The following is a 13,820-nucleotide window of genomic DNA, read 5'->3' on the forward strand; positions in this document are numbered from 1 at the left end:
TACATCCACTAGGCTATCTAGACCATCATTAAAATGTTGTTTGTTGTGTGTAACAAGCCATTGACTTGTTCTCAATGTTGGGTCTGTCGGTCATGGAAAAAAAATTTTTTTTTGGACCCGTGAAATAACTTGCACAAAATGATCTAAAATTTCCGCACTGTTTGAATTTATGGCGACATGATGTGAGATATTAGCAATCCTCCATCCCCCATTAAACTTCATGAAGGCTTAGCTTGTTAATCCGCACCCTATAGGGATCAACTACCGTACTTGACAATAAGGCTTAAAGATTTTCCAACCAGTCACACCTTTGTTTTTACTCATGAATTAAAGTGAATAAAGTATCTGGCGACAATTGCAACAAACCTGCATATTCCAAAAATGTTGATGCCAAACAGGCTACTTGAGGTATTACTTCTCAGGTTGACAAGCTAAATTTGCAGGTTATACTTGCTGGCCTCGATTAAGTGGGTGAATGCTTAATTGTTCAGGTTACGTGAAGGTTGCCCAATGATAACATTATCCGCGGAACAGTTTTGTCCATTCACAGCCCTGTAATTAAATGTAACTGTATTTCAGCGATATAAGTCTGATTGGTAAGTATCAGTCTTCAAGCTCTCGTAAAATAGCAGTTGAGTTTGCCACGTCTCACGCCCGTGTTATTTTGATACAATTCAAACTCTCCTCCCATTGCAGAAGAATTCTATTCTTCTACCTTATCAAATCAGTTACCTTCAGTTCAACACAGAGAATACATTTTGGAAAAGTTTCCGAAACTATGTATACCACGTGTTCTAACCTCGTTCTCACATTGTTGTGACAACTGATTGCCATGCACTGGACTGAGAACTCAGTCATGTGCACATAAATGTCTACAGGTAACTGACAGCTTACCGATTTCAGCACTGACCAATTATATGCATTTATTTTGATTGACCCGCCCCATGGAATTGTTACGATTGTGAAATCTCCTGCCGAATCTAGACTAGCAGACGGGGTTCCATTAATTTAGATGAAGCCAGGTTCTCAGTGAAATGCATGTACAGTAATTTTTGTGAGACCACTATGGAGTTTGATACTAAACCATTTCAGTTAAGCCATGTAGTCATGTATTTCAGTGGTATACGCAACACATGTAACCCATTTACAGTGAGTAAAATTCGACACATCAGGTGGTCAGATGGTGTCTTCTGAACTATGTTGAAACTTCAAAGACTTTACACAGCGCTGTGCGAAAGGTTGGTATTAGTCATGATATCAATACAACTCATTGTTTTACATCTGAACACTCAATAGGTTATAGTTTACACTCCACAGGTATCTACTGTATGGCCATAACTACATGCATATACTTGTGGCTTAAACTGGGTCCCTCAGTTAACAGGTTAACATGAACGCTTATAAACTAGGCCCAACAAAATGACATGCAGGTTGAGAAGTATTTGCATATGCCACAACCAATCAGCGCAGTTTTTAAACTTAAGTTTTTTTGTTTTATTGCAGCTGAAAACTTTCACTTTGTCACCATGAAAGGCCGTGCTTCTAAAAGGAAATCTTTAGAAACTGGAGGAATCAAAGGTACAGGTCTTGTTGCTTTTGTAAATGATTTTCAACTATTCGCATCAGACGATTGTTTTCATTTTCTGGGGTTTTTTTGGTTCAGGGAAAACCCATTGTATAACTGAAATACCCTTGAGTACAGTGTAAAACATCAAATAAATAAATAGATATAAACTGAAACATCAATACTTTTATCCTGCTGGAGGTATTACAGATGTACCTACCTGCCTATAAAATAACTTGATTCTGAGAATTTCTCGATCGTAATTGAAGAAAATACAAGCAAAATTCCCTCATGATTTATGTGACCTTCAATTGTTCGCAATTTGTCACCAATATATGTGCGAAATGCATCCAGGGTTTTGCCCGCGTTCTGCCTGGTTTCCTCCCATTGGTGCTTCAAATACCAATCAAATAAATAAGTAAAGAAATCAAAATGCATTGATAACAGTTTGGTGTGGTTGTTAAAATAATATTTTCTTTATTTGATTATTTCTCTCTACTATGTCTATTAACTTGACTGTCATTTCAGCAAAAAGAGGAAAAGTGACAGAAGAGAATGACAATGTCTACCGAATTGATTCTGTGTTTTGTGACCTTGTCTCAAAGTCTGGGTTGACCTTGAGAACTGGGAAAGGGCCTAACACGTTGAGTAAGTAATTATTGAGCTACAATGATTCTTGTTTTCTCGGGGAAACAAAAATGTAGACTTGACTTAGTAGGGAAGTCTTGTCATGTAGACAGGATGACGTTTATCCTTGTCAATTTAGTTTTAAGTCAGATCATATCATAGTTTGGAGACGTGTGCATAGAATGATCGGTTGTGGGAGGTACATATATGTTGATGCATGAGGCTGGTGAAATATGCAAGTGTGATTTAGAAAACAGGAATTAACCTTTGCATGAAAAACAGAAGGTGGATTTCTCCAGGCTCTAGCAGTTTTCATCACTGCAACTGAAGGGATATCTGTCCTGAGTGAAAAACATTTAAAAGCTACATGAAAAGGTACTCTAAAAGAAATGTTATAGTTTTAGGGAAATGAAACAAACTGTGCCGAGGAAATGAACAACAAATAGTTTTTTTTTTTTTTTCCATCTTCTTATAACGCGTCTATGCATGTTTTCCATGAACAATCTGAAATGGCATTACTGAAGAACTTTTTGGGAAGGCAGGAAAAACTTAGCTTTTTTAGAAAAAAGGGTTCTATATTGAGGAATATTTTATATGCTGATATATATGTATTTTAGGTATATTTGCGGTCAATGTTAGGAAGTTAACATGAAGTCTGCCACTATATATATGTAGAAAAAAATGATATAGGACACAATTATCACAAAAAAATATGTAAAAAGTTCTGTAAAGCTTTGAAAGCCTTGAAGGTGAAGTTCAGTATTGGGGATATGGCACTGACAGACAATTCACTCCATGTTGTAGAAGCCCTTATGAACTTGGCCAGTCACCAGTGCTGAAAGCGTCGTGTGATACTTGGCTGTCAAATCAAAATGCGTATCAGCTTTTGATTATCAGTGTGGTTTCTTATAGTGGATAGACAGATATCAATGCAATAAATTGGATTGTGCGGTTAGTTTAATTGTTAAACTGATGCATTTTGAACCACACCTTTATAAGGAGGGAACTGAAAACGGCTGCCCATGTCACTATGCGTACATGTACAAACCGCCTCAGGAGAGTGATGGCATGACTTTTTTTTTTCCAGAGCAGTGTCAGATTAATTACAAAAATATCTTCCCAAAATGTGAATGAAAGAGTCTGTTATCCGTCAGAAGGCCTTGCTGTGTTCAGTAGACCCAGCTAGGCCCAATGCTTACACCCATACAAGACGAGCAGATCACTAAAACATAACACTCGTGTCCACGAACATCGCCCTGACTGAGCGCCAAAAGAAAAGAAACATGGGCCCTTTGAAAACGGAGCAGAGCTGATACTCTTTGGTTGGATATCGTGAATGCCTTTTTATCCGCGGGCATAAATTTCATGGATTTGGTAAGAAGACACATTCGTGGAAATCAACTTTCGCGGATCTTAACAGAATTTTTGGACACCTGATCAAACTTCAATACAGAAATGTCAAGTAATAAAACAACTCAAGCATTGAAGTAACAATGTTATCATTTAAGCTTGTTTTTACCTGCAAGATGTGGCAAAAATTCTATACAATACAGTAACTTGATAAGACATGGGAAGTTAATCCTCCTAAGCTTTTAATCTTTTGAAGACTGTTAATCTTTATAAGATGAAGCCCTTACCTGCTGTGTTAGCAAATATTTATGTCACTCACTCTGGGAGACGACGAAAGATTGAATGTGATATAAATAAATCCCACTGTTTAATTCTCATGCATCAGCAGTGTGAGTGAAACTTTGAGTGAACTGTGATAGATCTGAGTAAATTTCTCAGAAATCATCATTATGAAAAGAAAGTTTGAAGTGCGGAAACCGCTGAGCGATGTATCGAGCACATGGGAAAGGTGATCTGACTGGGAGGCAAGTACAGTCTCTCTCATCGTATGTATATCGTATCACGTACGCACGCCCGGTACAAATTATCTCTAACCATGGCAATAAATCAACAACAACGTCGCATTCTGGTGATACTTAGACGGAGCTAAGCCTCCTTGAAAGAAACCGAGAATAACTGATGGTCAATTAAGCTACATTCTAATTAGGTATTTCTAATTAACATGTTTGAAAAAGTATTAGAACTGTAGTGGTTGTTAACCAATTTATAACTGCAACGTACGCTACATTAATAAATTACTTACGTGGGTTCTATATTCAATAGCACTTACTTTCGCAGAAACGTGTCTGCTGCGAAATCTGCGAATGTTAGTACCACGTGAATTAAAAGGCATTTACTGTGTCAGGTGTTTTTCTTTGTTTTTTCCCATTGTCACATTTTTTAATACCGATGGTACGGGAGAGCTCTTGGGTTTTGTGATGTCACACTAGATAGCTGTAACATGACAAAATGGCGTCACCAAATGAGTGGCTCGGCATTGACGATTGTTTGCTATTTATTCTGTAGAATTTTTTAAGATATTTTTAGAACATTTCTGGAATACTACTTTATTAACTAATTCACCTTTATTGGCTGACTTAATGTTCACTTTAAGACTGAGTACTTAGGGAGCCTGAGGAAATCAGTTTAAACCTATACATACACCCAAAGAAGAAAGCTGAGAATCTTTTTTCATTTTTGTACAAATTAGAACACTAAAGCACTTTTTTTCAGAGAAATTTAAGCATGCAGTTATTACGGAAATGATGCAAGCTTCATAAAACAGTGCAAATTGTTTTTCTACACTGCATAGTTCTCAGAAGGTTTCAAAATATTGATCATAGTGGTGATTGAAAAGGTTGAAGAATTTGTGTGTATAATATTCAATATTATAATTGTAATAATAATAATATATATGTTCCAATGGATACATGTTTGTTTCAGAATTAAAAACTAAAGTAATAAGTACTTCAAATCCACAACTTTCTGTGATTATTGCTAATAAATATAAAGAAATGCAAACCAAACATTTCATATATCCTTTCAAGTAATTTTTTCGAGCATGTCATGTAGCCTGGTTGTTTGATGTTTGATAACAGTGTGTAGTCTGTTTCTATTACTGTTCCTAGGTGTATACCAGGCTGTGTTCCAGAGAGACCTCAGGCTTAACATGAAGTCCAAGAATGATCAGAGGAAGGTATGTGTAGACCATGCATACAGAACCTTTCCAGGAACTAAGTTATCTCCCTTAGCCAGCTCTGCGCTTGTATAGCAGTGCCAGTTATACCTTTTCAATGTTGCTGGAGAAGTTATTTATGAAAACCATGAAGGCCCTAATTTTCCCCGCAAAATTTATTATTTCAAAATTTTTTGGGATCGAATTTATGGGTGAAGAGGAGTAATGATTTGTGTTTCATTTACTCTTGCAAATAGACTTTTGAAATAATAAATTTTTGGAGGAAAATTACTATTTCTGAAGTATTGTGTTTGCAGAAGGCGCCTAGTTTCACTTTTACCTCCCTTTACAAACTGTGCCAGTTCTGATGGCTATACCTTCTCAATCAGTGTATCAAATTTTGTGCCAAGAATACTTGTTTATTGATTTACTGGAATGGCGTTTTACAATGTACTCAAGGATATTTCACTTCAGAATTATGGTGGGAGGAAAACGGGCAGAGCCCGGGGGAAACCCACAACCACCCGTAGGTTGTGACAAGACCTTCCCGGAGAGGAGGCCAGTATGAGCTGGACTTCATGCATTAGTGGGAGGCTCCAGGTTCATTGCACCGCGCTGTGCTAATCCCCTCCGCCACAGAGGCCTCCTAAGAATACTTATGCCTCCACTTGTAATATCACGTCGTGAATGTGCTCTTGTAGTTTTCTATCGTGTGATTAAATGATTGATTATGGCATAAAACCACCTCAGCAATATTTGAGCTATGTCGTGGTGCAGATAGAGTATGTAAGAATGAATGATTATGGCTTAAGACCACCTCAGCAATATTTGAGCTATGTCGTGGTGCGGATAGAGTATGTAAGAATGATTGATTATGGCTTAAGACCACCTCAGCAATATTTGAGCTATGTGGTGTGGATAGAGTATGTAAGAATGATTGATTATGGTTTAAGACCACCTCAGCAACATTTGAGCTAAGTCGTTGTGAGGAGAGAGTATGTAAGAATGATTGATTATGGCTTAAGACCACCTCAGCAATATTTGAGCTATGGCGTGGTGAGGATAGAGTATGAATGAGTGAATGATTGATTATGGCTTAAGACCACCTCAGCTATATTTGAGCTATGGTGTGGTGAGGATAGAGTATGTAAGAATGAATGATTATGGCTTAAGACCACCTTAGCAATATTTGAGCTATGGCGTTGTGAGGATAGAGTATGAATGAATGAAAGATTATGGCTTAAGACCACCTCAGCAATATTTGAGCTATGTCGTGGTGAGGATAGAGTATGTAAGAATGAATGATTATGGCTTAAGACCACCTCAGCAATATTTGAGCTATGTCGTGGTGGGGATAGAGTATGTAAGAATGATTGATTATGGCTTAAGACCACCTCAGCAATGTTTGAGCTGTGTCGTGGTGAGGATAGAGTATGTAAGAATGATTGATTATGGCTTAAGACCACCTCAGCAATATTTGAGCTATGTCGTTGTGAGGATAGAGTATGTAAGAATGAATGATTATGGCTTAAGACCACCTCAGCAATGTTTGAGCTGTGTCGTGATGAGGATAGAGTATGTAAGAATGAATGATTATGGCTTAAGACCACCTCAGCAATATTTGAGCTATGTCGTGGTGAGGATAGAGTATGTAAGAATGAATGATTATGGCTTAAGACCACCTCAGCAACATTTGAGCTATGTCGTTGTGAGGAGAGAGTATGTAAGAATGATTGATTATGGCTTAAGACCACCTCAGCAATATTTGAGCTATGTCATGGTGAGGATAGAGTATGTAAGAATGAATTATTATGGCTTAAGACCACCTCAGCAATATTTGAGCTATGTCGTGGTGAGGATAGAGTATGTAAGAATGAATGATTATGGCTTAAGACCACCTCAGCAATGTTTGAGCTGTGTCGTGATAAGGATAGAGTATGTAAGAATGAATGATTATGGCTTAAGACCGTCGTGAGGAGAGAGTATGTAAGAATGACTGATTATGGCTTAAGACCACCTCAGCAATATTTGAGCTATGTCGTGGTGAGGATAGAGTATGTAAGAATGAATGATTTTGGCTTAAGACCACCTCAGCAATGTTTGAGCTATGTCGTGGTGAGAATAGAGTATGTAAGAATGATTGATTATGGCTTAAGACCACCTCAGCAATATTTGAGCTGTGTCGTGGTGAGGATAGAGTATGAACCTGACTAAGTTTGGTGTCTTCAGGTGATTGATGAGTTCATGGATGGATTACAGACTTACCTAGAGGAAGCTGGCAGGTGAATATTTACCTTATTTTGATTGAAGGATGGTTGCCGATTGGTTGAGTGGACACAGTGGTTGCGTATAGTAGTACATGTTAACCAGACTAGCATAAAGCATACAAATAAAGGAACTCGAAAATGAAGATTAACAAATTATGGTTTTCGTTTAGGTGAAGACAGCTACGCCAAGAGACAAACAAGAAAGTTTTTACTTTGTTCCCTTCCTTTTCTAACCACTCTATTTTATGCATATTTTCTGCCTCGGAACTGTCTGCTGCACACCTTCTGTGATAAATTAAGCCACCTGGTGGTATATCATGTGACCCATTAGGTGTTTTTTTTTTGGTTGAATATTGTGATAAATTATGGTATACATGCAATTGTGATGAAAATAATACTAAAATGGTTCGTTTTTTTGTCAATAAAGATACAAGCTTCATGAAAAATATCAACATGAAACACACTCAACACACTCAGCACATAGTTCTGTCAAAATGCTTCAAGATATTGTTGTATAAATTTTGAAAAATTAGGGTAGTTTTTGTTAAAATATTTCTAACAAAGACCTCCAGCTTCAGAACAACAGTGGGCAGAAAATCAAACACTGTTTCGATTGATTAAACTTACTTCTCTGTTTAACTGTTTCAGATTTCATTGGAGCTTGCTGCCCACAGAAGTATCACCTGATTCTGAGGCCAGGTAAAAGAACTGACTCTACATTTTAATAGGTAAAGTGAACATAAAGTCAGCCACTAAAGCTGAATTCATTAATAAAGTAGTATTCCAGAAATGTTCTAAAATATTTTTAAAATTCTACACCGCTTATCAACAAAATAAATAGCAAGCAATCGTCAGGACCTAGCCACTCATTTGTTGACACCATTTTACTGCAGTAACCTGTCCAACATGTAGGCATTGTGACACGCGTTCCCTGTCTATAAATGTGTGGTTCAAGATGCATCGGTGTAACACTTAAACTAACCGCAAAATCCAATTTATTGCACCAATATCTGTGTATCCATTATAAGAAACCACACTGACAATCGAGAGCTAATAGGTGTTTTATCGTGACAGCCAATCACCACATGGTGCTTTCAGGGCTAGTGATTGGCCAAGTTCTCAACTTCTCAGAGTGAATTGTCCGTCAGTGCCATATCCCCAGTGCTGAACTTCATCTTTGCAGCTTTCAAAACTTGTTACATATTTTTGTGTGATAACCGTGTCCTATATCATTTTTTCTATGTACATATAGTGGCAGACTTTATATTCGCTTTAATTTTAATGATCATGTTTGAAGAGTTAATAAAATTTCCAGTTTATTTCAGAGAACTGACAGAAACAAGCAGAACAGATCAGTAACAGGCATTCATAGTTATCTCCCTTTAATCATCATCATGACAAATTTGTTTGTTAGCTTGTAGTAGTATTACATCATTGGTTTCTCAGACACGAAAGAATATTGATTGTTAAACAATACATGCCATTTGCATTTATTGAACTTGGTGACTTTGCAGCATAAAGAGAGGGTTGGTCGCTATGGGACATCATATTTGATATCTGTGGCATAATATGCTAGTGCGATAGAACTTGGTTGAGAATTTCATGACGTTTAAACGTAGTTCAACATCACTTTAATCATATCATGACTTAGTCTCTTTCAAATATATTTCCTGTGATATGATTGGTGTGATTACAAGTAAACAAATTCTTGAAGATTAAGGGGAGACAACTACGCATGAATTTGCTGATTTATGCGAGAAATTTTAGGTCATTTATGGTAGTCCAAATCTGGTGCGATCAAAGCTGCAACTGCAAGGGTTTTCCTGCATGTAACAGTAAACATGTTGTGGACATTCCATGTTCACAACTTTAGCAGTGTAAAATAATGTATATTTTCTTGTGAAAAAAATGAAAAAGAGTTTGAATATGTTTATCAAAACACATGATTCCTCTAGATTTGGTTTACGGGAATGATGATAAGAATCAAGATTCCTGCAAAGTAAGGCCCTGATTTGCTACAGAAAACTAAAGTGCAGTCACATGTTCTCTTATTTAGTGTTAGACGTGGGAAACAGGACTGTCTTGTCCGTCTACTCCTGGGCATTGATGCTGTACAGGTAAGTTAAGTTTAATTTTGTGTACTCATTCACGTCTTTCAATCACAAGGACATGAGGTCTCATTAGCAGCAACAGCCATTTTTTTTCTATGCGCTACATGGCGAAAACGTCGCCACTTTACAACACAAACATGCAGATGTCCTGGGGAAAGTATTAGTGCCATTACAGTTAGCTCGCATTCACCTATGCTATCTGTGACTCTTGTCACATATAGCACAATTGGTTCAACAGTAAGGTCGATTTGATTCGTCAGTTTACCAACAGTTGTTGCCATGGCAGCCCTCAATTCACGCATCTAGGAGAATGCAAGTTATATGAAAAGAACAGACATAATGCCATCATAGCTTATCAGTTTTACCAAGGTTTTCAGCACTTCTCTTTGCATTTCAGAGGAAAAGTTATTCCTAAAGCATCCTTTGAAAATGTGGGAGATTTTTTGATGTTCATGGTTTCATGTCATAAAGTGCAACTTTCCATTATTAGGCAGTTTGAGAAGAACAGTTTTGTACTGAGTCTGAAACTCAATCAGTAGAGAACACCTTGTGGTTGGTAATGGATTTATTTGATTGGTGTTTTACGCCGTACTCAAGAATATTTCACTTATACGACAGTGGCCAGCATTATGGTGGGAGGAAACCGGGCAGAAACCGTGGGGAACCCATAACCATCCGCAGGTTGGTGGCAGACCTTCCCACGATGGTGGAGTTGGTAACTGCACGTACAAAAGTTTCAAATTTTGTTTGGTCAGGTGAGTGTTGCTTGTCAGGAATGGTATTATGATACTAAGCAATGAATGACCCATTATAAACATACCCCATAACCATGACACGCTGTGTTCAGGCTGTATTTGGTTATGAAGTTACACTGTCTTTTATGAGTCCTGTAAACTTACTGTTCACGTTTTTTTCTTTCAGCCCAAGTTGATGAGCATGTTGCTGGAGAAGTTACCGGAGTTTATGGGTGAAGAGGAGTAAGGATTCAAGCTTTGATTACACTGGCATAAACGAAAACTTTAATTCGTTTAAAAACAAAAACATAAATCAAAAAAACAAATTTTGAAATACTAAATTTTAGTAACAAAATTAAAGAGCCTTTAAAGTATTTCCTTACAGTTTCTTAATTTTCTTTACAGTACACTTGTGCCATTTATTATGTATTTGCATTGATGATTGTGTGTTTTTTAGTTAATACCAGCATCCATAATGAAGGCTTTGACAGTTAAATTGTTCTTTTAAAGAAAGGCATGTACATTTTTCAAAGTCAAAAAAAGAAAAAAAAAAGTTAAGATCAACCATGACTTAAGGTTTTGATTAATATTAATAAATAACTGATAAAGAATTATAATTTTAAAAAAAATATCTTGTTCATGGTAGACTCAACCATGTCCATTATGAAGTCATTCAGTCGAAGTGTCAGATCTGAGATTTTGTTCATGAAGGATTACTCAGTTGGTCACCCTCATGTTTGGACCTGGAATCAAATCAGGGTCAGGTCATACCAAAGACTTCAAAATGGTACAGTAGGCACTACATACATATACTTCTACTGTAGGTTCATGTCTTGTGAATTAGTTTTACTTTCACTTTCACTTTTATATTCACTTTCACTTTCGAAGTTCCATATTCTCACAAGGAGAGAAGGTTAACATCCCCAGGCTTATTGTCAGTCAGTTTCGTTGGTTGGACAGAATTGTGGACAGCAAGGTAAGAGGGTGGCAAGGGATGAATCCAGTAAACCATTAAAACCACAAAGACTTTCCATCAAATGGCTGTTGATTTCATTTGAAGTAATTTGCACAAAAATTCATTCATGTTAACCGGGGTTTACACTCGATGGGATTTGAGAGTTGGATTTTCTTAATGACTCCATAAACCAAATCTAAGGGAATCTGATTGGATTCCCATGAGAACGTCACCGTCAAATTCATATTTTTTTTTTGCAATTAAATGTACTTAAAGATCATTTCAGTTATAAGTATAGAATCGCCAAAATACCTTTACCTTTATATGCATTAGAACCTTCACTTGGAGCAGCTGCTGTGTGAGTCTGGATAAGGACTAAATCCATTGTTGATTCATGCAAATCGAATCTAAGAGAATCCATGCAGAATCTGGTAAATGACAAAATTAAAGCCATGTTTAACTTTAATAACTAAGAATAATGTCACCTTGTATGTAACTTTGGAGAGAGCTGGCATAAAAGCAGTATGTGGGATTTTCTTTTGGAAAAATATGCATGTATTTTGACTCCATTTTTACAGGAATTAACGTCAAAAATGTTGGAGATCCTTACAATAACATCTATGGACATTCAGCGGGAAATAATCAGCTGTTTGCCAGAAGTGGTGGATGACGAACAACATGCAGATGTGGGCTAAATCACTCAGGTACTGTGTCAAGGTCAAAGTGGTGCCAATGTCAAGGCCAAAGTGGTGCCATTATCAGGGTCAAAATGACGTTGAGGTCAAAGTGGTTCCAGTGTCAAGGTCAAAGTGGTACCATTATCAAGGTAAAAGTGGTGCCTTGGTCAGGATCAAAGTGGTTCCAATTTCAATGATTGTGTGCTATTTTTGAGTATTTTGGGGGTGTTAAAAGATAATTATGTGCATGTAGGATTGTGTTACAGAATCAAATAAAGATACTGATTTATGATTTATGTGTGTTTATTTATGTTCTCTACATGGATAGAACAAGTCTCACAGGACTAACTAGCTCTCACATCTCTTTATTCCTGCAGATTATCTTTTTATCTACATGTACATATTTCTGTCTGGTTTGATCAATACTGCTGCATGTTTAATTTATGTCTTATTACATTATAGAATGAAATACAAATAAATACTGAGGGAATGTCGGAAAACACAAAATAGGCATGATGGGTATTAAGCATCAATTGAAATTTTTGTTTTCAGAGATCATCTCCTGGAAGGTAACAGTTTGACAGCCCCGATATTAGACTCCCTCTCAAACTTGACCTTACAGCCAGAGCTCATGGCCGAGGTGAGTTTGTCCATATTGTTTTATCCATGAGTTTTTCCATTTTGTTTTGAACACCTTGAAGAGCCTGGAATTTTGAAATTTTGCAGCTTCAGCTTGATCAGTTTAAGTTGCCGTTTTACCAGCAAAAAAAATTTATTGTCTTTGTTGGAGGAGGATGTTAAAATATTAACAAAATTTGAAATCATTTAATTTGTGGAAAATTTTTCGTGTTGAACACTTATTTACATGATCAGTAAGCCTTGAAAAATAGTGAATTCATAAAATCAAAATAGAATAAAATAAAACGGTGAATTTTCAGTTTACTTTTTATGCCATTTTGGGATATTTTGTGGCAGCTTGCCCATAAAACTCAGAAGAAAATTATGATCTCCTTAGTCTGGAAAAGAATTAAAATTGATTGTACAGGACCAAATGAGGTTTACATTAAGCTGACATTCACTGAGTACATCTGTTTTCCAGTATCTTTGAAATGTCTAAACATATTGCTGTGTAGAGATGCATCATGGAAAGTACAACTAATTATGGTCACATTGCTTCAAGTTTGTTTAAGTGTAGGAAATTTTTTTCCATGCAGCCTGGAAAATGTGAATTTTGAGTCTGGAAAAGCCTGCAGACTCTGTGTTTTGAGTGCGAGTTGTTGTTGAAATGTGAGTTGGTCATTTGTGTAGTGTGCATATTTGTTGGTGCTGTTTTTTTTTTTGAGTGAGAAAAAACGAAAAAAAAAAAAAATTTATCAGATTTGAATTGAATTCCAAAAATTTCTGTGAATAGTCTTGACTTTTGTGGTATATTTGAGATTTCAAATTCACCCCTCTATTTAACGATTAGTTTCCACCAATGGTCAAAAACTTTTCAGAAATAATGTGACGTCAACCTTCTCAGTGCATTCCATTGGGAGCCTTTTTTGTTGTTTTGACAACTTTCACAGTTTATGTCACAGCTGTGGGCTACTTAATTTCCACACTTACCGCTGGGGCCTTAAGAAGACGGGTGATGTGAAGACACAAGCAAAACTGCACATTAATATCCAAAAAACATGCATTTCATATACCTTTTAAATTTTAGTACTGGCTGAAAGTTTCACAAGTTGGACATTAAACACAAATCAAGTTAATACATGTAAAACAAAGTTGAAAAGTTAGCCTCTATCTTCATGGCTCAAACATCCGTTTATATGGGTG

The 13,820-nt window shown here is 36.7% G+C and overlaps 1 protein-coding gene across 1 annotated transcript in view; it reads left to right on the forward strand.

Annotated features, from left to right (window-relative positions):
• The first annotated feature begins 1,508 nt into the window (after window positions 1-1,508).
• The window catches only part of LOC135478253 (Fanconi anemia group D2 protein-like), a 47,318-nt gene continuing 35,006 nt past the window's right edge, over window positions 1,509-13,820 (forward strand). The window contains 10 exon segments of the mRNA XM_064758526.1: window positions 1,509-1,578; window positions 2,093-2,212; window positions 5,209-5,276; window positions 7,485-7,537; window positions 8,171-8,221; window positions 9,579-9,639; window positions 10,555-10,610; window positions 11,256-11,343; window positions 11,901-12,085; window positions 12,552-12,639. Coding sequence (XP_064614596.1) covers window positions 1,527-1,578; window positions 2,093-2,212; window positions 5,209-5,276; window positions 7,485-7,537; window positions 8,171-8,221; window positions 9,579-9,639; window positions 10,555-10,610; window positions 11,256-11,343; window positions 11,901-12,085; window positions 12,552-12,639 — 822 coding nt within the window. The 5' untranslated portion in view covers window positions 1,509-1,526.

The sequence above is a fragment of the Liolophura sinensis genome, chromosome 11 (genome assembly GCF_032854445.1).
Source record: "Liolophura sinensis isolate JHLJ2023 chromosome 11, CUHK_Ljap_v2, whole genome shotgun sequence".
Classification (NCBI taxonomy): domain Eukaryota; kingdom Metazoa; phylum Mollusca; class Polyplacophora; order Chitonida; family Chitonidae; genus Liolophura; species Liolophura sinensis.